Genomic DNA, 25,885 nt, shown 5'->3' on the forward strand with positions numbered 1-25,885 from the left:
CCAAGTAGGAAAAAAATGTAGAGAATTCAAAGCAAAGCTAATAATTGTGTTCAATCCCATCAGAAAGTCATGGCGTGAGCCATGTCTGGCACTCCAGCCGCTTTGTAGCGGTTCTCCACATGTATTCCTTGGCCTCTCAGTAAAAGCACAGGATCTCAGCTCTCCCTTACTGAGGGATAAGCCACCCAAAGATACCTCACACTTTCTGTTGGCTAAAAGTTCATACATGAGCAATTGCTTTTGAGCAGCTGACATTCTTGAGCTCACCTCCTCTGCTTGACCTCCAGGTCATGTATCTACTCTGATACTCTAAAGTTAATCCTGGCAAAAAGGGTACGTTACAGTGCAGTATTTTGGAGGAGTGTGCTCCATCTTTTGGCTCATGCAGGCCACACAGCCTTTTATCAAGGCACTTGAGAACCTTAAGCAGTGATTCTTTTCCAACACATGACCTTGAATACATCAGTCATAAGCTCAAAAACATGACCAGAGATTACTCCATTTCAGTCACGTGAATGAAGCATTTGTAATTGCTTAACAGAAGAGAAGGTGCACAAAGAAGTGGCAAAGAACACACAGTTAAGAAAATCAGTCTAACCTGAGGTTCACTCTTTACATGCATCAGAAGTGCTACGAGGGACTGGGCCAAACCTAGGCTGATTGCTCCAGCAGACTGAGGGCAGCCTGTTGTTTGGGCATCCCTGTTTTGCAACAAGCAGATGCCTCCCTCTCCATGAAAGGGGCAGCCTCCTGGACCCTTATCTATCTTGGTGGAGCAAGTGGAAGAGTGAGCAGAACTAGTACTTGCAGCAACTAGAGCAAAGATGCTTCAGTAAATTTTCTTCTGTGGCATTTTGGTAGGGGTGCTGACTCTTGGTAGTCACCATTAAAGGCTTGGTCCCTTGCAGGTTCAAAGATTCAAACCATTGTGCAGAAAACACATATTGCTGATAGATCTCTGCACTCCAAATACTCCAAATATTTGCTCCTAAAAGAAACTTGAGAAAGGAAATTTCCTTGCTCATCTTAGTCTTCTAGGGCTACACTCTGGTGCTCTAATTAAGTGCTAATTCATTTTGGAATTAATCCTGATCTCCCTGAAATAGTAACTAACCTCCTTCAGAGTTTAACAGGGCCAGGATTTCTTGCTGGCCCCTCGATTTGAGAAAGAGCAAAATTTCCTTTCTCAAGTATCCTTCCCTCTTTTAACTACCTTCACAGGCAAGGGAGTATTTGGTAACAAAGCTAGTATGCCCACAGTTTCTTTCCAACTAGTTTTCTGTAGAACAAGATGTCAGCAAAGTCAGGTTAAGAAAGATTATTCCCATGACTCACAAAACATTTTCTGAGTAAATAATTTCTCCTTTAGCTTTATCTGTTCTTAAGAACAGATAAATAGAGGCAAAAGTTCCACTCTTCTTGCATTTTTAGTCTACTTGCATTTTTAGTCTACTTTCATGGTTAAACAGTCTATTACAGTACCTCAATTATAGTATTATTACAGTATAACCACTTTAATATATATTATTAATATAATAACCATACCTTTGAATCAGCTTCCCAACATTGGTGCATCAGTTCCGCAAAACTTCTGGGACAACTGCTTGGAATGGTTAATCTCTAACGGAGAGAGAATGTATCAGTTACTGAAAACATTTCCCTTTAAGCTGCTAAGAATAGATTTCCTATAAAATCTAAGCCTAAGTAAAAAGCTCCCTTCTTTCATTTGAAAACATAATACCTACAGATTTATATATATATAAAATCAAAAAAACATCACTGCTAAGAAATAAAACTAATTTAATAGACCTACAAACAAGGAATGGAACAAATATACTACTGGAGTTGCTTAAGAAAGCTAAAACACAAGGAGGCAAAAATTCAGCAAACAGATTTTAGTAATAAAATATATATATTTTTGGAGATGGCTACTGCACTGCATAGTGTTCCAAGATGCTTGTCAAGACAGGTGTAACGTAGGAGCTATCTTACTTCCTTTCTCCCACATGGATGATCCAGCGGTACTGGACTGTTGTTATAACAAACTGCTGGAATGTAGCTTACAGAGGTGAGTTAAAAAGAGCTAAGTGAAGCTCTGCACCACAGCAGGTTTCATGAGCTTTCCATCAAATCAATTGCTGAGAATATGAAGAACTTAGAGAGCACTCCCAGGGCACAGTGAACTCATAACTATTTCCTGATGACTGAAGGCAAAGGGTTGCTGGATAGAGACAGAACTGCTTACTATACAGAATTAGTTTGAACCTGGTTTGCTTTTCTTTACTGAGATTTTCAAATCATTAACAAGATTCTCTCTCGCAGTCTTAGAGGACTTTTAAAGGCTCTCCTTCTAGACTGGAGAGCCTAAAAGCAAATCTGTTGTCATGTCTATGCACATGGATACACAACCTCTCCAGCTGACTGTGTTTATTCCAGCATTACACATATAAGGAGATCCCTCTGCTCTTACTGAGACAGTTAACTGACTTCAGATGTTTCATACTGAATCCAAAAAAAATGTAAATAAAAAATACTTTCTCAGTGGAGAGTGGGAACAAGTCCAAATATAAGAGGAGCCAAGGTGGAAAAAGGGTTCCCAGTTCTATAAACAAGCGAGAACCAGATATTACATCTTGTTCAAACCAACTTGCCATGAAGACTTTAGATCTCTGCTACTCTTGGCATTTCAGAAGCAAAGCAGAGAAAGCTCTACCATTATATTACTCTAATATGACAAGCAAAGCCTTACAAGCCACACAAGCCACAGCAGCCAAAACAAGAGTTAATAAAATCTGCTGCACAAACATTTGAACATCATGTAAAATGGAAATGCGAGATACAATCAGGGCATTGCAGGAGTATGGTTATTAAAATAATGTATTTTCTTAAAGAGAAAAGCTTTCTGTGCAAGAAATACACAGAAATTTGTTCAATGCATAAACAAATTGTACTAATGCTTGATATTTGGTTGAGTCATTAACCTAAAAATACACTGGCTACTTTTACTACAGTCCCCACTCTCGCTAGTCCAAGAGGTGAAAAGAAAGTTGCAATTATCACTCAAAATTGCCTTACTTGTGCAGAATGTTATTTGTCATGTAATACACAGGTAGCAGGTTTAAAGGTGTCATGCTCTAAAAAGATGGCATTTCTAGGTAGTATTCTACTGAGTTATGAGCTCATGTCAGCTGTAATCTCAATGCTCATAATTTTCTTTTCTGGATTAAAAAATATGCAATTATACAGAAATTCTACCAGAATGAAAAATCGCTCTATGAAATAATGCAGAGGATCAAAAAAGACCTGTACAGAATCATTGAATTCCACTTTAATTATTGGGCTCAAGCTCTGCAAAAGAGTGTTTTTCACCCAAAATAATTACACTTTGGCCCAAATCCCACACTGATTTAAACATGAAACTTAGAGTATAAAGAATGAAGGACCAACTCAACAGTGGCTTCAATTCTGTTGTGAACCCCATTATGCAACCCCATTAATGCCAAAACACTGAATTGAGAGCAAAACCTGGCCCTTATACTTGGTGTAGGACATACAAAATTACTCAATTGTGAAGAAAAGCAGTGCAACTAGGTTTTTACAAGATTCGTTCTCCAAGTCATGGCCAGAAAAAAATAAAAGCTATATAAACAACTGTTAATGCCCTCTAAGCTTCCTGGCACCCTTCCAAAGAAGATGGTAGTAAGAGGTAACTGCTAAACAGCTGTCTGAAAATTTTACCCCTTAGGTTTCTTCTGCCACTAGTAAAATAGTATGAACATTTTTTGTTCATACTGGGGCTTATGCAGTTCCTTGATCTTGAAAATGTAAGGAAATGTCTGTGTACCCTCTGACATCTTTCATCACATAAATAAATCGCTTTACAGCATGCCCAATACCAGTCTGTGCCCCTTACATAAAAGTGGAATTGGTAGGCATAGGAAACACACACTGTTAATGGAAGGCTTTATGGGCCCCTCTCATCAGATTGATATGAGGCTTTTTGTAAACTAGGAGAGAGAGTCTTATCATGCCTTCTGACAAACATTGTAGAAGACCACAGTCATAATCTTCACTCATTGATGTAGCATTTCCAACTGAACAGTGTATCACGTTAACCCTCACTGGAATTATTCCAGTGCCCCAATAGAAGAAGAAAAGTCAGAAAAAAGGCAAAAAAAAAAAAAAAAAACAGAAAATGTTAAACTAAGAGGTAGAATCCTAACTCTACTATTTAACTCGGAAGCGTTCTGAGAAACAGTGTATGTAGAATAATAGAAGTCTGTATTGTACAGTCACTGCCTCGCCATTGTAATGTTTCCCAAGTCTCCGCTGTGTCTAGATAGTGGAGGTTTCATCTTTGTGGAGGATTTCCATGCTTGTCTGTGTGTGGTACAGTCACAACTTTAAATGTTTTTTAAATGTAGTTACTGTCTTTGATATCAAGGGAGTATGTGTTCAGATGTATGCTCACATGTCCAACTAACTGAAAGCCTCAATTTGTGAGGAGAAGAAAAGCGAGGCTGGGGACACTGTACAAACGGTGTTTACTCCACTGAAGTGCTTTTGAAATGGAAAGACTCTGCATGAGGAGGCTTGCAGCTATGCCACAGCCTTGCTGATACCAGTGAGGAGCTCATCTTCAATGTAGTGTTGAACGTAGGTGGCAAAACTGTAATTTCTCTCTTTTTTTAAAACTATTTTTTCTTCTTTTATTTTTGAAATTTTCATCTAAGCGGCAGTTTCTTGTACTATAGTGACTCCTGCTGGGAGAGTTAAGTTGAAGTAGCTGAAGGTCTCTTACAGATATATCAACTCCCGGCCAGTAAAAAGATGTCCTAAACGCAGGAGATGGAGTTAAACTGTTCCCCTACCTTGGACGCAATGGCTTCTTTCATCACTAAGAACAAACCCCTAGGTTTTACAATTGAGACTGAGAAACTAGTACAGTACTTGTACAATTTTTGATCTACAGCATCACGACGTGAAGCTGCAACAATTAGATGTAAAGGGTCCATTCATGAGGAATAACATCACTTTGACCCTTTGTGTTAGCTCCTACTGCTAATCTTTCCATACGCGTGAACTTACTTTCAATTTGAAGAAGATGAAAAAGTCTTTTGCAAAACCCCAATACTGTTTTCTGATCTATGTACCTGAATGTAGAAACGTAGTCTTACCTCGTTTTTTTCCACTACAAGCCAAGCTACTTGTAATCCTTCCAAGCCTTTAAAGGGGACCTCCCTTGTTAGCATCTCCCAGAGAACCTGGAACAGAAAAAAAGAAAAGAATTTTTATTTCTGTACTTTGTATTTTAAATACGTTATTAAACCTTGATACAGCACTATCCTGTATCCAATTATCAGACGACCAGCTTCCATTTCCAGGAACTTGGACCAGTGTTTGTGTGCAAGATCCTCTCACTAAATTAATTTGAATGTTTCTGCTTTTTCTTCTACAGAAAAGCCCACACGAAAAACTGGGTTGTGTGGGGTCTAATGCCTGCGATTTTGTGAGAGCCATGGGAAATGCTTTCTACTTTCTTTGTGCACTATCAAGTTCACACACAGCAGTTGAGCCTTGGCAAGGCAATGAACTCCTCCTCTCCTTCTCAGCCCAAACTGGACACGTTTCATTTTTCATTTAAAAATATTTCTGTATGATTCAACTATGGCTTCCAGTAATTTTGCATCAGAATCTGATCCAAAAGGTATTTTGCTCCTATGATATGCCTACAAAAAAAAAACCCATAAAAAGTATTTTGTAAGTAAAACTATAACTGTCTCCAAATATGTGTTATTAAACTAAATAATAACAAATAGTATACAGCAGATATATAAAAATATTTTTGCCCTTCAATCTCTTTACAGACATACTATCTTTAGATATAGATAGAGCTCCTCTCATTTCATGTGGTGCTTTAGCAGGTTGGTAGCAGAGTAGCTGTAATTCTAAGTTACGTCGTTCAAGAAGTCTGGTACCACCAAAAGGCTGTAAGTCAATGAACCTAATTTGTTTTTCAGCTATAGAGAACATATGTTGGTATTCAATCAAATTAAAAGACATTTTACATCTTCTCTTGCGGATGTCCTTATCTCCTTACCAGAATATCCTTAGGTATATCCATAGCTTGTTACGAATATCTACATTTAAACTTATTCTTCACATATCAAGCACAACAACAGAAAAGACAATTTATTTAATATCTGACTAAATGCATTAAGATCTTTAAGCAAGTCTCTGTATCACCACTGTTAGGGTCAGTACTCAGGTTTATCCCAGCCACATCATTTTGAATGGATTTTGGCCAGCTATGAAGGTAATTGTAAGGAAAATGCAGAAATGGCAGATACTGCTCAAGGAGGAAAATAAATAAATAAATAAATAAAAACACACTGAAGCCAGGTTGGGCTTTTAATCAAGTGAACAGGGTGCTCCATCAATAGATCCATTTGAATAATTCTGCTTGAGTTGTAGGCTGATTAGCAAAGGTAAGGGAATCTCAGAAAAATAAATCTAAGAACTATTTTTTGAGGCATAAGGAATACATAAGGACGGATATTCATATAGGTATTCAATTCTCCTGTTTGCCTCAATTCATCCCCTTTAGAAGAAGAAAAAATAATTTTGTAAGTTCTGTTATCACCTCTCTGCTGGTGAAGAAGGAAATTTAACTGCAGTCAAGTGAAATAATTTAGCATTCCCATGTAGTTCAGACAGAAAAGGAGTATACAACACCGCCTGTTTAAAAGAAAAGCCCCTGGACCACATGAAACATTCAGTTGAGCAGCCTTGCAGAATCACTTCATCCATGTGGCTGTAACAGGAAACCACAAAGAAGAAACTCAAGTTTTCACATCAGATAAAATAGTATCTAAATACATTTTCCAGGTAAATAACATAATAAAATGTCTTTTAAATGTCTCAGAGCCTGGAGCTGGAAAACTTAACTGTTCCGTTTTTTTTTTTTTTTTTTTTCCTCCTTTCAGAAGACTGTGAATTGTGAGGGCCGCCTAGTTCCATTCATACACATAAGCCTGTGCAGAACAGTTTGCACTGAATTCCTTTATCATGACACCTTTAGTATTTATTTCCACTGCCTTTATGGATCACTGCTTTCCTAAACCAACAGCACTAGCTCCAAGCACTCCAGATTACTGGTTATTTGAGAGAAAAATAGCAGTCTGACAGGATACAAAATATTTTTCTTAATGCTTTATCTTTCATTAGCAGTATGAGAATAAAAAAAGACAGAAAATTGCAATATCAGAAACCTGTGTATTTATTTGCAGGGGTGTAGAGCAATGTTCTAACACCAGTGTGAGTTGCACATTGAGGTCAATGGTCCACACAAAGACTTTCCTTCCAATGGTGACATTTCAGTATTAAATAAATAAATAATAAGAGGTTCAACCTCATCTTAATAATCAGCTGCTCTAAATCATCAGCTAAGGTGAATGATTATACGTCAGTTTTATAAAAAGCAGCAAATGGGTATCTCCTGCATTCCCATTTGGCTCTTCCCGTCCCCACAGCCATTCGGCAGCGGACGCAGCACCTGCAACGAGCTTCCTCCTGGCTCTGTGACTGCAGGATACGCTCCGTTCACTTTCAGCACTGGCTCCTAGCTCACCTTATTTGGAAATTAATCTGTCTCCCGTTTCTGGGGGATTTTAATTGAGAGACTGACACGGTGCCCTTCCCCTCACACCTCGGAGAGTGAGGATCACCTGCTTTCCTGCTCACACAGCATCCCGGGGTTGACAGACAGCAGGTGCTCACAAAGAAACACCCAGCCTGTGCACAGTGATGGAAGAGAAAGCAGCATTATTTAATATAATGCTGTGGAAACTGTGGCTGCTGAAGATGTCATACTCTTCTTTGCATACAGTGAAAGAGAAAGAATGAACATATGAATGTCCATCCAGTACATGAAATTGAGAATGAGGGAGATAGGGTCTTCAAAAGAAGCTCCCACTCTTACCTCTGTGAGCTCAGCTGTGCATTCCAATTCTTACTCTCCCACTGGTGTAACAACACTCAGAAAAAAAAAATCCCAGTGCAACACCAACAAAAATTCAAAGTGCCATACAAGATAGGGAACATCTGAATGAGTAATTCGAGAAAAACAAAATACACTTTTTTTTAACTGAATCTTTTCAGAATGTTTTGTATGGGTAGAAAAGTGCACACAGATGAATTTTGGGAGCCACAATTAGCAGACTACAGTACAAGCAGGCAGTGTGGTGTTCCCACAGGTACTACCCTTACTATTAGCCACAAAAATTAGGTCAGTCTTCTCCACATTGATCCAAGTGGAAGTTAAAGATCTCATAATTCTTTTCAAAAAGAGCAAGGGATAACCCCTGGTGCTGGCCAACATTCCCTCTATAAATAACATATGTCCTCATAGCCAAAGCAATGCATGAACTATTGCTAAGAGCATAACAGCTGCCACATTTAGCTTCAGTCTCTATGCTACCAATAACCAATTAATGGCTTTACTTTTTTTGTTGTTGTTCTTGTAAGCATTAAAATATTTCAGCTGCACTACATAAGCTTTCTCTGATTAAATACATTTGTATAGATACATACATTCACTGCAGGGCACTATAAACAATTTCGCTAGGATAATATAGTCTTCAAAAAAATTTAGCTTAAATATCATAATTCTACATATATTTTCCTATCTGAAAGAGAAGCAAGAAATCATTTTCTGGGCAATACAATAACATTAGAAAAAGTGTAACTGATGTGAGTGAATGTCTGGGTTGATTGCTTGTAACACTGGGATTTGGAAATGGATTAGAAAATAGAAATATTGCCTGTCTGAAGGAAAGTTCAAGATCTGTGTCTCACAACAATTCTGGCAGAACATTTAGCTTCAGCATTTCTTAGGCTGTATTATAAAATATTTACTATAAACCTCAAAAGAATATATGGACCTGTTTGGCCATTCATGGAGAGGAGGTCAAACTAACGCAAACATTAGCTATTACATATATGTGGACAGTTTGCAAAGCGAGGGGAGTTCATTTCAGCTGAGAAGCAAGCTCATCTTCGGCTGTCTTCCACAGGTGACAGGAAGACTTTGACACCGATTGCGAAAGGCTCTCATAATGTGAAGGACCACAGAAAGGTATATAGAAAGAAAAGTAAGGCAGGGAAAAAAATAGCAGAAAATAAATTAGCTGAAAACTTAGGGAAGGCCGCGAATACTGCAAACAGAATGTCTATTCCAGGCATCTCACTAGTTTACATTTGAAAGGATTCTGTTCTTTGTTATCAGCACTTTAACTGAAGAAAAGCAGATTTGTCTCTCCAGCACAAAGGCTGCTGGCAAGCCTTACACTTTGAAAGGAGATTCTTCAAAATTTGTTTCTACAGATGATAATCATTTAAAGAGACAAAAATATCCGAAGATTTTTTGTTTTCAATCTAGCTAATTCTCTGACAGTCTAACACTTATTTTAGGGGATTCCAATCTTCCAAGTTACACTGGACAATTTCTTGCTGGTACAACCCAATTATGTCAGTAATTTAACCAGCAAAATAGTTAGGTTACTGTCATTCTTCAGTTCTACCCTTGCATCCCCTCAGAAAGTAAAGGCGTTTCCAGGCCTAGCTCATCTACTGTAACCACAGTAGAACACACTAACTTACAAACTTACATAAAAAAGGGGTCATATATTATGTGAAGTAGCACTATATGCCTGTACCCACATTAAAATATTCTAATAACATTCTAATTTTCATAGGGATTCACATATTACAGATTAGCTGAGTTTTATCTCCAACAGTGAAACTGTTAAAAGAGCTTTATTTTTTAAGGAGGAAAATAAACTTTAGTGTGACATTTTGTTCCTCAGACTTTGACAATACTTGGCATGATAACATATTAAATAATCTCTTAACTTCTTGCACCCCTAGAACTTCACTTATAGGTAATTCACATCAAGATTGTGAGCAACTTAGAGCTATAAGACCATTTTTGGAATTTCTCCTCTAGGATTTTTTTTTCTTTTGGAACTGGAATGTTTCCCTTCAGTGGATAATATGCGATTGCTTCCAATAACAGTTTACATTAGCATTTACATTTGTCAGCTACATTCTGTTACTGCTTGTGACCTAGCTCAGTTAAGCAAGCAAGGATTTTGAACATGACAACACAGTTTTTTTCCTTTCCTTACAAATCTTCAACCCTTTCTTTGTAAGACACTTCACATCATGTCTCAATTTTTTCCACTATAAATAACTCTCTGACGAGAAGTTTGTCATCTTCTATTGGGCCATCAGCTTAGCTATGCATGGTTATTGACACTAGCTTAAAATTGCAGTGCCTCCCTCACATCTCGCTCTTCCCACCCATCGGAAAGGCAAAGAGGCAATATTTGACAGGTACTGAAAGAGTTCCTCCTTGTGTCACCCACCACTGAATCGCAAAACAAAATGGGTACGTTAGCACCATGCATATGCAAACCATGACCCTGCTCTCTTTCTGGTTTTCTTTGATGTATTTGTTACTGCTCCCTGCCACAGAGGGCTATGGGACAAGGCAGGCAATTAATCCGAGCAGCATTATTACTGGTGCGTTTCATGTTGTAGAGTAAAAACAAATTAGAGTTTGACTGTGGACAGGGTGAAATAATTCACACTACTGTACCTGCAAAACTCACATTGTTACATGTTAATGTAACAGTGTTAATCATTATTCCCCCGTCAGATAAATGGCAGAACCCCGCTGCCTTTTCTGCACTTTCATATGAGGCCTCTACCTCCACGAGAGGTACAGGCTCTGTTCTCACAGCTGCCAGATAATGAGCACAGGCTCTTTTAACAATTAGGCATGAAAAAGTGACTTACCTTTTTAACATGACACTCCATTTTATGGAAATATCCTCACCAATTCGTCCTGTTATATACTTACTACAATATAAACTATTTCTCATCTGTCCCACTAAAACACAAGCAGAGATTCAAGACGGATATTGTTCACCACCTCCTGCAAGCCTTCCCATAGGCTCAATTCTTCCAGCAAAGCAGCATTCCCACTCCGGCATGCGGCTCATCTAATCAGATAAGGATTTACTAAAGAATCTTACTAAATATGCAAGAAACTGTTCTTCCCATCATTCTCAGGCACATCAAAAAATATTTTCAAGTCTTGGAAAAAAAAAAAGTTTTTTCTTATTCAGAAAGACAAACCTACACTGGAATTCTCCTTCCCTCTCACAGAGAAATAACATGCACTCACCACTCCATATGAGTATGTGTCACACGTTTCAGACACTGGGAGACTCTGGATAACTTCAGGGGCCATCCATGGGAAAGTGCCCACTAATGACATGTGTGTTGTATGAGAGTGGAACCTTGAGGCACCAAAATCACAGATCTAGCAAAAACAAATCAAAACAAACAGACGTTAGAACACCAACCGCTCATTTATTGGGCATCAAAATATCAAGTCAAGGAGCAACATCTGTCTACAAATAATTAGAATATTCATACCTTTAAAACACCATCAGCAGCTATAACAACTGAAAAAAAAAAAAGCAATATGTTACAAGAATTCTAACAAAAATAAACACAATGCATTTTCATGGCAAAACAGTTTGTGCTACATCAAGAAATATGACCTCATGCTGGTTTCTCTGAGAAGCTTTGAAGAACTGCTGAATACTTGCAAGTCTCTGCACATACTCAAAACTTCACATTTTAGTCATTTTTTACCATTTCAAAGGTAGCAATGCAACCATTACTTGTAGACTAAAATATAGATGAAGTCCATTTTCCCCAATGTAGCAGTTAGGTCTAATATCAAATACTTCAAGAGATTCATTTAAAAAAAAAAAAAAAAAAAAAGAGAGAACTTATAACTGAAACTGGATTAGTCTTTTCTTTACTATCACCTCCCCATGCAGCATCGTGTGTCCCTATTATCCCACTATGAATAACTGATGTTTCAGTTAAAGTCAATATTTAGCAAATTTCATACCTGCTTTTCAACTGCCAAGTATAATCTAACCAGTGCACCTCCACATTAAGTTTGTGTTACTCAAAAGCATTAATACCTGTCAAACTTCAAAGTAGCCCACAATGATGACAACATTTTCAGATAAGAAACAACAGGCCTTGTTCAGTCTATAGTGTCTAGTTTCTGCTAGTCTTTCTTGGCTCTCAGTGTTTCCAAAAAGGAGCAACGTTCAGGCAATCTCTGACATGATAAGACCAATGTGATCACAGACAGCAAGACGCAAGAGCCCTCCACAATGCCAGGTACTGCAAGTGAGCTTAGACAGCCTTAGGCCTGGCAGGAGGACACAGCAGGGAACAGGCTCCTCTGGGCCTCAACAGCACCTTGCCTGGCTTGATGACAGCCAAGGAGTTAGTTCTGCATGTTCACAAAGCTCAGGTACAGAGTCAAGTGTTACATTAGCAAATAACAGCAAATGCAGTGTTCAGATACTTTACCATTCCTGGACTTCAGGTCTCTGTGGATTACTTTAACTGGAGCTTCCATATGTAAATAGTGCATTCCTAAACAAAACAAGGGAACCGTCACGTTAGGAGGCTGAGCGTGGCCAGCGCTTATCAGCAATAATGTTTTCCAGCTCCCGCTACTTGTCCTTATTACAGGCTGGCACGTGCGTCTGTCATATCGATAGGCTGCAGGAGAAGAAAAAGCTCCCATAATCTATTTTCAGTAAAAAGGACTGAGCGAAGCTCGTGTATCTCTCAGAGCTTCTATATGGGCAAGTTAATGTTTTTTAATGTCATAACTAGTTATATTCTCTAAAGTGTTTTCCTACACAGGGAGCAGAGATGTTCAACCAGTAGCTTACAGTAATTCTTGTGTAGTTACAGAGAACACAAAGGACAAAATAATTTGTTCTGTTGTTATATGAATAATGTCAGTATGTCAACTGAGAACAACCTCTTAAGTTCCTTAAATGTCTTAACAATTATGCACTTAATATATATTCTACAGCCACAATATTATTCTCTTGGGACTTAGGAGCAAACCAGAAGTAAACCTGGCTCATAGAAGCCACTTTTACTCCAGAAATTATTTTGGCTATGGAAAGAGATTCAGAAAAACAGTAACCAAGGAACATATTAAAAAGCACAAATGTTTTCTTTAGATAATCTGAATAGGGAAGTACAGAAAAGTTTTCCTGATGTCATAGAGAAAGCATCTCCAGCTGCACACTTTACAGATTGTGTAAAATGTTACTGAACCATTTTCCTTGCTTACCTTTAGCTATGTCTGTTGCCCAGGTCATGATATGATCCATATCCATTTCTTCACTTTTGTTACTATTAATGTAATCAAACAGTGATCCAGCAGAAGCATACTCTATTAAAAAAAAAAGTCATTTTAAAACACCACACCTAAATTGAAATATCTAATGAAAATTCTGCTAATTCCACAAAAAAAAAAAAGAAAAAGGAAAAAAAAGAAAAAGAAAGTCTACCTTATGCTTGAAATTTAGGCTCAGCAACTAATACTGCTAGAAGTATACATAGTTTGCCCTGATTGTCCCAATACAGACATAAACTACTGTTAAGGAAAAAAAAGAATAATATAAAATCATATACCACAACAGACTTAAATTTAACAGGCAATAGAAACGGCTGACAAAGCAAGATCAGGCACGGTTCTTCAAATTCCTGAGAAAAAGTTTCTGGCGATTACTGGTTTTTAAGTCTTATGAAGAAGAGCTCTGCTCAGAAAGAAAACCATTTAAAAATGGAGATATGTTATTAAACAGTTTTTGCATTTATGATTTTACAGCTATATCAGAGCGGTGACAAACTTTCACTTGTTTATATCCTCTCATCCTAAGACAAGTCAGCACAGCTAAGAAAGCAATGCCTTGTTAACCATGAACAGGAGCTTTTGGTTTTGTTTTTTAACTGCTTTCAGTTACACCTACAGGTGTAATCCCACAGCAGGATTGTACAAGCAAAGGGATTTTTGGCCCATTAGCGTTTGTATGTGTGACACACAAAATCCAGTCCAACTTTCAGCACTTGCAGGGTTGAAAGTTGGACTATCAAGCTAGTTACTCCTACTCATATTTAATTGTGAAAATGGAGCTAGCTAACAACTAAAAGCGCCATGGTGCCACTTTTATATAACCTTAAATTCTTATATTTTTTAAACAATGAAATTAACTGCTGTTATGATCTGGAGAGGCAAGAAATGAATCTATAGCATGTGATTCTTATTACTACTTCGGTAGAAAAGGAGTTTCCAGGTAGAAAGAGAAGTTAAAATTTTCCGTTCATATCTCCCTTTTATTTCTCAGGAACATGGAGGAACGGAGCAGCAGATCAAACTATTTGCTCATGAAAAAATGAAAGGAAGAAACTACAGGACTACCATTGAAGTAAACAGATTTACATGTGCTTCAGGTCAAGTTCAACTGCAGCAGCCTAAAGACTGCAGTTCCTTTTCTTTGTATTTATTGCCATAAATAAGTTATACTTATTTATTATTCATTAATGTCTCAGCAAAAAGACAACAGAAAGTCATTCTTCAGTTCAGGTAATGATACATTTTCATCTAGCTCTTTGCCAGAGTAGAGGACAGACTTTACTGTAATGTAATTCCTGTGGCTTTGGAGGCATCAGCCACAGGGAACTAGGCCAAGCAGCACAAAGACTAGGGGAGATGCAAGCAGGAACCTCAAGCTTTTCATCCCCCAACTCCCAAGTTTATTTATTACATTCCTTAGAAAGTCTGCAGAACTGGAAAGCTATTTTTAACTATGTATATTATGTTAACCATATATATTACTGTTAATAATGATAATACACTATGATGTATGATTATGTGGCCAATAAGCTGCAGATCCATAAAAAGTAAATATCGTTTTTTGTCAACAAAGTCCAAGCCACTGGGAGATAACTAGGTCAGAAAGGAAACTCTGGAGCAAGACTGATTCTGCAGGGTGGACTAGGATAGCCCATCCGAGGAGATTCTAAAGTCAAATGAAATGAAAGAGAGAAGTAGCAAGTTAGTTTGGGGTCATTATGATGTGACCATCCTGCTGAAAGGCACCTCTGCAGAAGACCAAAGTGTAGCTTCTGTTGTCACAAAAAGAGCACTGAGCTGCTGACCTGCACATTTCCACAAATAAAACATATGCCTTTATTACACATGATGTCACCATGTCTTAAAAACGGATTCCTCAGGAATAGGTTGGCTGCACATCTCGCATGCCTCTATAATGCATAATTTGATCCATCAGGGTCAGTGATAATTCAGGCCCCTGAACCTTCTGCCGCTCTGGGTGAATGGAGGCAAAGAAACCCAGTCAACGAAACTCAAGCCTTTAGTATACTTTCTGTAAATCTATTGTGCCACAGGTTTTTACTACGAAGTTATGGATGTGGAAATTATAACAGGGTAGTAATTTTCTGTCACAAATGGAAAGAGGTATTTGCACTAGAAAAGTTGTGAACTCTTGGACTCAGCCTATCAGTGTGGAATACAGCCCGTGCTTCTGGCCAAGAGGGATATGCAAGATCCAAGACTCTTCTGGGCGGAGGCAGTTATAATCAACAAGCAGAATCGAAAGCTAGACACAAACACTGCTGTTTATAGAGACTGTCAATGACATTCATAATAACGTGATCCACGTTTGCAGCTCAAGGGATGGCTGAGCAGTTCTACACTAGTAGACACCCCTGTTAAGAGATGCATGCCCTGACCATGGATGCAGCTCTTCTAATGTCCCAGTGCTTGACCCCTCTATTCGGAAGATATCATCAGGGTCTCAGAATTTCTTCTCGTTTTGGCCTTTCCCTCACAAGAAATGTGAGTTTGTGGCAACAAGGCTATCCCGAGGATTATGGAATGGCAGTCCCTCTAAAAAAATACAAGTACAATTAACACTTTTCTCAGTAGCTGTTCTTCCATTTGAAAATGGTCTGGAGAAATTACAACCCTGGTGCCGTTCCAATCAAAGAGACTCCAATCTCCTTGGAAATTTCAGGAAGAATCCAATGCACTTATAATAATAATAATAATAATAATAATAATAATAATAATAATAATAATAATAATAATAATTTTTTCATTAGTCAGGACGAAATTCCCTTAGTAATAAAGTAGTTGGACTGCTTAGAAGAGACTGTTCTCACTGATGGTTAAAGGTGTCCGTGTTCCCAATGACGTAATGAACTACTTTGGCTGCTTTCTGTCCTGTGACTGGCAAGTTGGTCAAATGATCTCTGAATACTGACCTTCTGTAAGCTTAAACTGAGGCCTTTCTGATGCAGGCATCATTCTCAGCTGTTGATTACACATTTGATTTGTTAGTCTGGTTTCTGCTTTACACTAATTATTCTTATATTGCAATTTATTATATTAGTTGATTTATTAATTTTCTACTATCGCCGTTGCCCCAAGAAGATATTCAGAATCCTGTTTGACACACTATCACCAGTGCAGCCTCCTAGCATCCAGGGCAAAGTCATCCTTCATGCACCTCTGGAATCTATGAAGTGGCTTCAACACCCTGACCACCGTTATGCTGGTATTTTCATTCCTGTAAATCAAGCTCCAGCTGCTTTCAACAGTTTAGTATCTCAGATGTGCTCCTACTCCATTCACTACCATCCACGTTGATTATCTGAGCCCTACAAGACAGGTAGAAATAACTGAATTTTGGCAGGTTCAGTGGAAACTCCTGGAGACACTGTCTACTGATATAGATGGTACTGAGAGAGAGCCTGGCCAGTGCAGCAATGCTTTGCCTGCAGGTGGGAAGTTCATAATGTAGATTTTCAGATTTCCCAGACATGAAGAACTCATGGGACAACTTTGTTTTGAGCAGACCTTCAGCCTTTTAGTTTCATATCCTGAAAGTCTTGACTTCTCTATCAGATGTCAATTAAAATGGAAAAACAATTTACAGACCATGGTAAGTGAATACAGTGAAAGATTCTATTTAAGAGAGTGCTGAATTTGTGCTTTAAGAATGCCTGCAGTTGCCTCTATGTAGATACAAATTTTGGTGCTAGTATGATTCCCATTTCCAGCATTCCCATTCACATTGAGGCAGGTGGTGCTGAAGACTAACATTCAAGAGGGGCCACAGCAATTAGTAAACTACTGAAATTGAGTAGAGCCAATACCTTATAAAATCAGAGTTATTACAGAATCAAGCAAAAGTCAAATAAGAATCCTTACCTGTAACAATGCCATAATTTGGAGGTTCAATGACAGCTCCATAGAACTGAATGATGTTTTTGTGACTGAGCACACTGAGTATTTCTGCCTGTTGAGAAACAACAGCAACAACAAAAAAATGTTAGACAAAAAGTTAGACAGACAAGAATGGAACATTTACCATAACAATGTATTTTAGACTCAGGCACATATACATATATGTACACGCATATCTACAAAAATCAGTCCACAGATGCTTGACATTTGGAAGTCTCGTAAGAGTTTTGCAGATGATGAATACATAGCATGTTAGGAGGGTGGGAGGCAAAGGAGGGAAATCAGACTATTCTTTCATTGCCAAGACCCAGATGTGGGAGTTTATGTCTTTGGAAAACTGTAGGGCTTGGAAAGTTTTGTTCAAAAAAAAGCCCTGGGATTTTTGGCAGAGTTGCTGTAGTTCTCTCGAGAATTTCCCAGAGAGGTGTATGTGTTTGTGCACAGAATATTATGGGTTCAGGGAGTCCAGGGCTTGAGGCTGCTAGAGCGTACTGTGCACACACAGCTCAACTGTACTGAACACATGCAGAGGATTTATTGTTTATTGGAAATGCAGATTTTTCTAGGCACACACTGTAGAGTCTAACTGAATATGAACAGCAAGAGTGCCTGAAATTGCCAAATAGCCAGCAGTGTATTTGAAACTGCTCCTCTGAGCAGGCTGCAGATGTTCAGAAACTCTGGACAAACATATAAAACCTTCAGATTCCCCCTGGACAGTGGTTCTAGCCTTGAGAGAGAGAGAAAGCAATTAAGAGAGAAAAAGAATGTAGACACAGAAATTCAGATCCACAGTCACGCTGGGGTTTTTTTTTGAGAGGAAAAGAAATAACTACAGATACTTCTTTTGAGGTCTCTCAACAGTTTCACCTCTATATTACATTAAGATAAATAATCAAGAGATTTCTGAAACATGTTTATACAAATAAAGGCATAAAATATATGTTCATATTATAGCTTTGAACCTAACTCCAAGGTCTGGGGTTGCACTAGTTCTTTATGCTGTTCAGCCGGCTCTGCTAGCAAAACACTGTCATCATAATGTGACTGGTCTTATGAACTGTCCCCTCAAAAATCCTTCAATAGCCTGGAGAGTATAGGGGACAGTTATTCATTCATAGTGCTACCTCTATGAGCTAAAAAACTCAAGACCTCTACGGTTCAAAAATTTCTGTATTAGGTTTTTATCCTCTTTAGGAAATACTAAATAGGGAAACATCGTCTAATTCCCATCAGCATTACTGGAGACCAGGAGATACAGGAGAGCTCACAGGAATACTGGGCCACAAACATCAGCAGACAAACCATCTACCTCTGTCAAGAGTATAGAATATATAACCCAGTTAAAGCAAAGAATATATAACCCAGCCATCTTCTTGTACAGTATGCAAAAATCCATGTCTTCAAAACACAGTGCACTCCACTTGCTGATATTTGCAATGTATTCACCTTAAATGGTCATTAAACTGATAGGTCTCACTTTTAACTTTCCTGCAGCAATATCTATTCAGTTCCTGGCTACCCAAGTCAGGAGTTTGACACATCCATTTAGAGAATGATTAAAACTATCAAGTGATGAACTCATGTGAATAGCAGAGTTGTCTGCTTCACCGCAGTGACGCTCAGGAGCTGGTACATCCAGCTGCACACAGGGTGACTGCTGGGCCCAGGGACAGTCCCACAGCAGTGGCTGCAGGTGACAGCAGTGGCTGCACTGCGGCAACACCTGCTGCAAGACCAAGGCCTGACAGTCCATCCAGGACCACCAGCAAACAGACAGCAGGCAAACCAAGAACACCAAGCCAACAGGACTAGTCATTTGCTGCATCAGGCGTTCTGCCATACATATTTTTATTATTTAGAGCAGCAAAAATAATTATTTTCTATTATTATCTTACAGTATATGACACGCTAAGATCACATTCCAGGAGTCTGAAGAAATGTCAACTGCAGCTGATGTTTCCTTCCAAATATTGATTTTCATATTCTAACCTGATGTTTAACAGATGTGTAAGCTAGCTTTTGTCTAAAAATAGGAAAGGCATCTACAAGTTGCTTGAAAAATGGAGGGAAAACCTCCATTTCTAAGGCCCATTCCTTCTAAATGAAATCCTTTCTGAACAGTTTTAATCACTCTGCTGTTCCTAGTGACAGTGCTTCTAGACTATTTCTTTCATGGTTTGTACTTTTCAGTTGCTGTAGAGCAGCTGCTAACTGTATTAAGCAATTTAAAAACACTCATTCTTTGCAGAGAACTAGATGCCAGTTAATCTACATCTTTCTAGCTTTAGTACATTTTGGACAAGGTGTCCTATTTCAATGAAAGATTGCGACTTTCAGATGGCAAGTTAGAGTGGTGGGTAAGGACCAGTATTTCAAAGGTCTCATACACATTTAAAAGGGTATTTAGAATCACATGTAAGCAATAAACTTGTACCTAAACCCCAGATGCCTGAACACTTGGAAGAAAATCCTGCCATGCCTATAGGCCATTGAAGTACCTAGGCCTCACTGGCTTAGGAATAACACAATAACTTCCCCTGGTAAAGCTGTTTATCTACATTACACAACTCCAGTGAGAATTGATGGCCTTTACAAAGGAAGCAAAATTTAATCAAATTACTGACTCTTGCAGCATTAATTCTTATATCTTCAATATCTGCAAATTCTCATATCTTCAATATTTTCTGCAGTTAAAATTAGGATCCTCCTCTAGGAGGAATTCTGTATTCAACAATTGCTGTCCAGAAACAACCAGCATGAATTTTGAGTGTGGCCAGAAGCAAACTAAGGGACGGCTTTCCAGACAGCATAGTAGTTACAAGTAGAGCAAACCTCCCCTCTCCAATGACACAAATCCAAGCTTGCTTTATCTTCAGGCCTAGTCTGCACCAAGGATCCACCAATTAGGCTACATTGCCTCAAGACGCAGAAATGGCCTCCCAGCAGAGCACTGGCACTAGACACAACCCTGCTAATAGGAAGCAGCTCGCCCTGGGGTAGAGGGGCCAACAGGCCAACATACAAAATGCCCACAGATAACACCCAGCACCCGCACACGGCCGCTCTGCTGACGTGAGGGCTGGTATGGTAAGAGGAGCAAACGTGGGCTAGTTCTGAGGAGATCTTCAAGGTCAGCGCAGCCTGCAGCTGTAGGCAATGGCCATCTGATGCTGACTTGACGTTCCTCAGGAATGCAGGAAAGGCCTGATCGTCAGATCCTTAATTGCAGCCACAAATGCAGTAAGGACATGGACAGAGGCACTTTGCACACAGCTGTGTTGTGCCAGCCAGCTCCTTGTACCCACTGCAGCTGCTCTCCTCGGAGCCCCCTGCTCCGATTCAGCTAAAGTTAGCAAAGACTGAACTATTCAGTCTATTTGAGTTACTCTGGTTCTCTTTGAGCAAAAATAGGTTATAAAGTTCTTGCACAGGCTTCCAATCATGAAAAGTGATCAAGAGTTTGGGCTTGCAAGCCATTTCACCAGTACGGCTGAATAGGAAAAATATCATCTGTCCACAGCAGTTTCTCAGTCTCCAAAAAGCTTTTTTGCTTGGACCTAGAGCCACTTAATCACTAGTTGTTTCAGGTAGCTTTGTACTGGCTTGCTGAAGAAGGCATAAAACGCTGGCTTCCTTTCACCTTGGTCTGAGCCTGTAATCTGAAGATTAACATGAGAAATAAGTGCAAGCCCTTGTAAGAACATCAGGTCAGCCCGCAGCCAACCAACTCTACGGTTAATAAATCAGTTAATTGCACAGCAAGAGGCACCTTTGCTTTCTGCAAAATTACAGTGTTAGAAATGTTTTGCTACTCAAGAAATCCAATTAATACAACATTCCTAAGTGCCCTCTAATATTTATTAAACATTATGCATTAGAGTTTGGTTATTTACTTTTCCAAAGAGATGCTTGCCATGCTTACTAAAGAGATTCAAAATAACTTAGATGCATTTCAGGCTGCTTTTAAAAGTTATTTTTTTCGTAAGTCTTGTAGCATTAAAGTTTTGATCATTGTCATGATCTTGGGAGAGTTGCAATTTAGCTACACTATGGAGTTTTATAGTCTAATAAAGGGCAGCTGGAAGAAGCCTGCTGATGTGTAATTAAAATTGCTCTATCTACTGCCAACCACACACAAAAAAGACATAGAATGCTAACATACCTTAATACCAACTCTTCCTTTGCAGAGTGCTCCTCAAAAATAGTCATTCTGTGCTCATTAGTGTTACATCTTCCCAATGCTTGTCTCCTATCTCAGTAATGTTTTCCTATGAACTCACTGAGATCTAGAAAGGGATAATCCCCTAATACACCTTACCTCATGCGGGGGTCCCTCTCCTGTAAGAAGTCTCTTAATTTTAAGAACAAGGTGAGAAATTAATATTGCTCAAGTTCTTTGACAAACACAGCAAATACTGCTAGATCAAATTAGTTCAGAAGTTACTGGGAGGAGAGGATACTGAATATATCAGACTGGCGTCCTCTAGGTACATAAGCCCAAAACATTCTTATAATGTACTTAATGCACATATAATTTTGAGACAAAAACTAACTAAAGCTACAGATCAGCTATAAAACCCTGGAAGAACATGCATCTTAGAGGGTTATGGTTTCTTTTTTAATGTAACACTCTGACAAATCATTATTAAGCCAAGAAGAAAACATACTTTTCCACAAAATATTTACATATGTTTTATATACTTAAACATAAATATTACATAATTTCACAGTGGCTCTTTTTAAGTCATGTTAAGGCTTCGAGAGAAGCCAGAATTTACCCACAGCAGATAATTATTTTTACTACCTTGTTGTTTCTGTTCTTTCAAAAGCTAAACTGAATGCAATTCTTAATGAGCAGGATATAAAAACAGTTTATCCTAAAATGTAATTTAGTTCTTTTTGGATTATCATTATGCCATAATCTTAGACAACAGACATTTTATTACTGGTAACAAATGTTCCTCTCAATATTCTATAAATAGTGGGATTTTTAAAGAATTTAAAATAAAATATAAAACCTCTAACAAGAATTGCACAATTGGAATGATATACAATCACTACAGTTTTAACATTAAAAAAAAATCAAGCAGATATAAAATAATAACTTGGGAACTTGCAGTTTTGCCTGTTCTCACATAAAGTTGTGTAAGAAAAAAAAATTTTAAAGAATCAAGGGTTTTTTTGCTTTAGGGTTCCCAGAAAGCAAGCTATTAATAAGCAAAATGTACCCTTATCTGGATAATCAGTGTATTTGTTAAACCTATTAAATTTCCTTTGATATCAACAAAGCTAGAGGAAAACCCCATGAGCATGGCAAAGTCAAAAGATTTTTCAGCTCAAAGAATCCTCTGTGAGATCTTTTAACTGCAAATAAGCAGAGTTATCATGCGCTTTGATGAGTGCTGTGGGCACTCTCCCAGCACAAATGTATTATGACCTATTTCAAAAGGCAAACCTATTTCTTAAAACCATGGTTACATATTAAAGTTCTGCGAATTTACAACTCTCTAATAATCATTTAAAGCATCACTTGTCCCAATTAAGGGCTATTTTCTATAGCCCATTAACAAGTAAAAATTATGTCAGCATTTGTTATGTCTTAGAAGACAGTCATACATTCAATATTATAAGGATACTGTTTTGTAAACCACGCAGAAAATGAGAGTTAAATTACATTCGCAATTGATACCACCAGCACTTTTGTAAAAAAGGAATTAAATTCTCCTAAGTACATCTACAGTGACATACAAAACATATATTTAAAAGCATTTTGATTGAGCAAGTGTTTCAAAGCATCAAATTTGCATCCAAAATTATGTCCTATGCTGTTATAGAAATTTAAAGTGTAAATATAAAGGAATCTAATAAATTCCCATTGCTGTATAATCACCCTACAGTCATTTAAATGCAGTTTTGTATTCCCACATTTTTTATTTTCATTTTAGGATATACAGTGGTAGAAACACATGCTTAATTTAAAACACCTTCTGCTCATTTTTCAGTTGCAATCCGAAAAAAAAAAAAAAAAAAAAAGCACATTACCAAGATACTCTTAAAGCAGTACAGTATATTCTGCTGGAAGAATAGGGACATAGATTTATTACATGCTGTTAGAGGCTCATGCCATTTTATGTACATCTGTGTTATGCAGCAGCAAATGTACATGAGCATTATTTTTGGAGGCAAGGAAAACATTAGCACTAAAATATATTCGATATTGACCATTTGAAAAGAAAAATGAGTTTTATAAGCTTCCATAAACGTGCTATTTTTATGTCAAGCTTTGCACATAGCTTTGGCAGTTTTAAGGATAGTTTGAAGGCTAATTTGAAGTATTGTCTACCAAATTCTGAACGGCCCTGTCCAAATACTGTGATGTAAATGTTTTTTCAGCTCAGAAATCAAGAGGGGACCTTGCTCCCCTCTTGAGAGGGTGAGAAACATCCTAAGAAGAGAAGCTTCTAAGAGAAGCTGTACATTTATGATAAAACTTTGCAAGGTCACTTTTTTGCATTATAAAATGTTTTAAAAGTTTGAAAACTACATTTTCAGTTACAAGTGCACTGCCATTTGCTAAAACAGGACACAGAGAAGATAGACAAGTAACTCATTTTCATACAGATTTCAACTAGAAATCTATGATGTTCAAACAAATCCCACAGGAGCGCTGTGTTTTGTAGCGTGCGGCTTGAAGTCCTATCAGCATTTCATATTAAGGTACCTGATAAAGCAAGACCTGCCAAGAATGAGGAGAGTAATTGGAATTTTATTAGCATTATCTGCTGTTTGTAAAATCCTTCAAAACACACATATACTGTAATATTTGTAAAAGTTTAAGAGTTTAGAAGTGAACCATGTCCTTATAAATATTTCAGTCAGGCAGATTTACAGTAAAATGCTGTCTCCAGCTGCAAAGAAATACCAGCAATTCAGTAGAAACAGTGCACTAAATTAGTGGACTAAACATCAGGTCTGAAATACCTAAATTCCCACAGAGCAGTTTATTTTCAGTAATCATCATTACTTTTTCCAATGTAGGGAAATTTTCTGATTTACTTACAAGCAGTCAGAACACAAACCTGCCCTGAACATAGAACACAGCAACAAAACCCATGCCATCTCTAAAGAACAAGGGAATAATGAAACATTAAGCTTTTTGACTCCCTGATCACTCTCTTTATTCCCATTCCCCAGCCAAAACAAACGAGCAAGCAAGCAAGCAAACAACAACAAAAGAATCATAGATGTCATGACTACCACAGATGTCACGGCTAATGTTCAACAACTGAATCTTTCCAGACCCAATAAATGGAAAAAATATCTGGGGAAATTATTTCTGAGATCAAAGTCACTATAAATCTCACATAAAACTTGCTGGAAATATACGTTGGTATGACAGTGATGGGCAAAACCAGCGCCCTCTTAATGGGTTTCTTCAGACTTCCAGTGCTCAAAGGCAACAGAAAATACTGTCAGAGTGGTCCCTCTAGAAAGGTCATGCCCATACTTAGCCAACTAGAGCAAGGATTTTTAGCCTAAGGCCCACTGGGTATTAGACTAGGTGATCTGGATAACTTCAAAGAAAAAGTCACTATACGGTACCTTCTGCTGAGCAACTAGCACTGAGACTCCCAGCAGCGAGTTGCAGCTGTAGTCATGGATTCTGCTCCACTCCTCTAAATCTTTCTATCTTCTCAAACTCAATCATGAAAACTGTCATTTGACCAAGGAAAAAATTGTCAAGCTCTTGATGAGTTCTCACTTTAAGACAACCTTAATCTTTATAAACCCAACATGCTGCAGCTAATCATACAGACAGCACTTGATGCCGAATCCACTGTTTGGATCCCAGTGATTGTTGTAATTCCAGAAAATTTTCTTCAACAGGGTAGGCTGAGTCCACTGCCACTAAAATAGCACATCACAAGATGCATTATTTCCCTGTTACATTTTAATATTTTAATATGAAGAAACGTGCGTTTTTTATTCCTAAATAGGCTATCTGAGCACTGTAGAATATTTCCCCCTCCAACACTCACTCATAAATTATCTGTGGATAACTTACGTGTACTGCAGGAAACAGAATAACAAACACTCTACCCAAAGAACAGTTACTTCAAAGAAACACAAAACCTTTCAGCACTAAGATTATGACTGTGAGCAGTCACCAAAAAGAAGGTAGAAGTCAGGTGACAGTTACTGACATTCTGCTTAAGCCCATGTAGCGTATGAGATTCCTCCATCGACCAGCCCATACTTGCTCCTGTCACGGCACAAGTTCACAAAATCTGGAGGATCATAATTTGAATCTATGAATGCTGTGCATTACTAGTGGTCTTTGAATATTAGCAACTGTTTTCCTTCCAGTTTTGGTTTTACCATGTATTAGTGACAAATGTAGCTTCACTCCTTTTCCTCCACTTTAGTTAGAATGAAATGCCTTTCTCCGTGAACCCAGAAGAGCTGTTTCCACAACTTAGCAAGTCTTGCTCTTTGTCATGACTTAAGCATTGGGCATCCTTCCTTAGCTTAAAGACAGACCTCTGTTCACTTAGCTTACCTTAGACTAGCAAAAACATAAACTTATCTGCTTTCCGGAAGAGTCACTCTGCTTTGTCTAACAATGTAAACTGTATTTTAACTAAA

General features: G+C 38.1%; 1 protein-coding gene across 2 annotated transcripts in view; it reads right to left on the minus strand.

Moving 5' to 3' along the window:
• MAP3K20 (mitogen-activated protein kinase kinase kinase 20) overlaps positions 1-25,885 on the minus strand; it is a 78,577-nt gene that overhangs the window by 38,599 nt on the left and 14,093 nt on the right. For both annotated transcript variants that reach the window (XM_088527041.1, XM_010221739.2), the window contains exons 2-8: positions 17,201-17,288; positions 13,253-13,354; positions 12,469-12,534; positions 11,506-11,534; positions 11,252-11,389; positions 5,178-5,264; positions 1,546-1,620 (exon numbers count right to left, since the gene is read on the minus strand). In XM_088527041.1, the coding sequence (XP_088383167.1) occupies positions 1,546-1,620; positions 5,178-5,264; positions 11,252-11,389; positions 11,506-11,534; positions 12,469-12,534; positions 13,253-13,354; positions 17,201-17,288 (585 nt within the window). The remainder of the gene's footprint in view (positions 1-1,545; positions 1,621-5,177; positions 5,265-11,251; positions 11,390-11,505; positions 11,535-12,468; positions 12,535-13,252; positions 13,355-17,200; positions 17,289-25,885) is intronic.

This window comes from Tinamus guttatus, unplaced genomic scaffold (assembly GCF_059628265.1).
Source record: "Tinamus guttatus ecotype Peru unplaced genomic scaffold, ASM5962826v1 Tinamus_guttatus_pri_ptg000260l, whole genome shotgun sequence".
Classification (NCBI taxonomy): Eukaryota; Metazoa; Chordata; class Aves; order Tinamiformes; family Tinamidae; genus Tinamus; species Tinamus guttatus.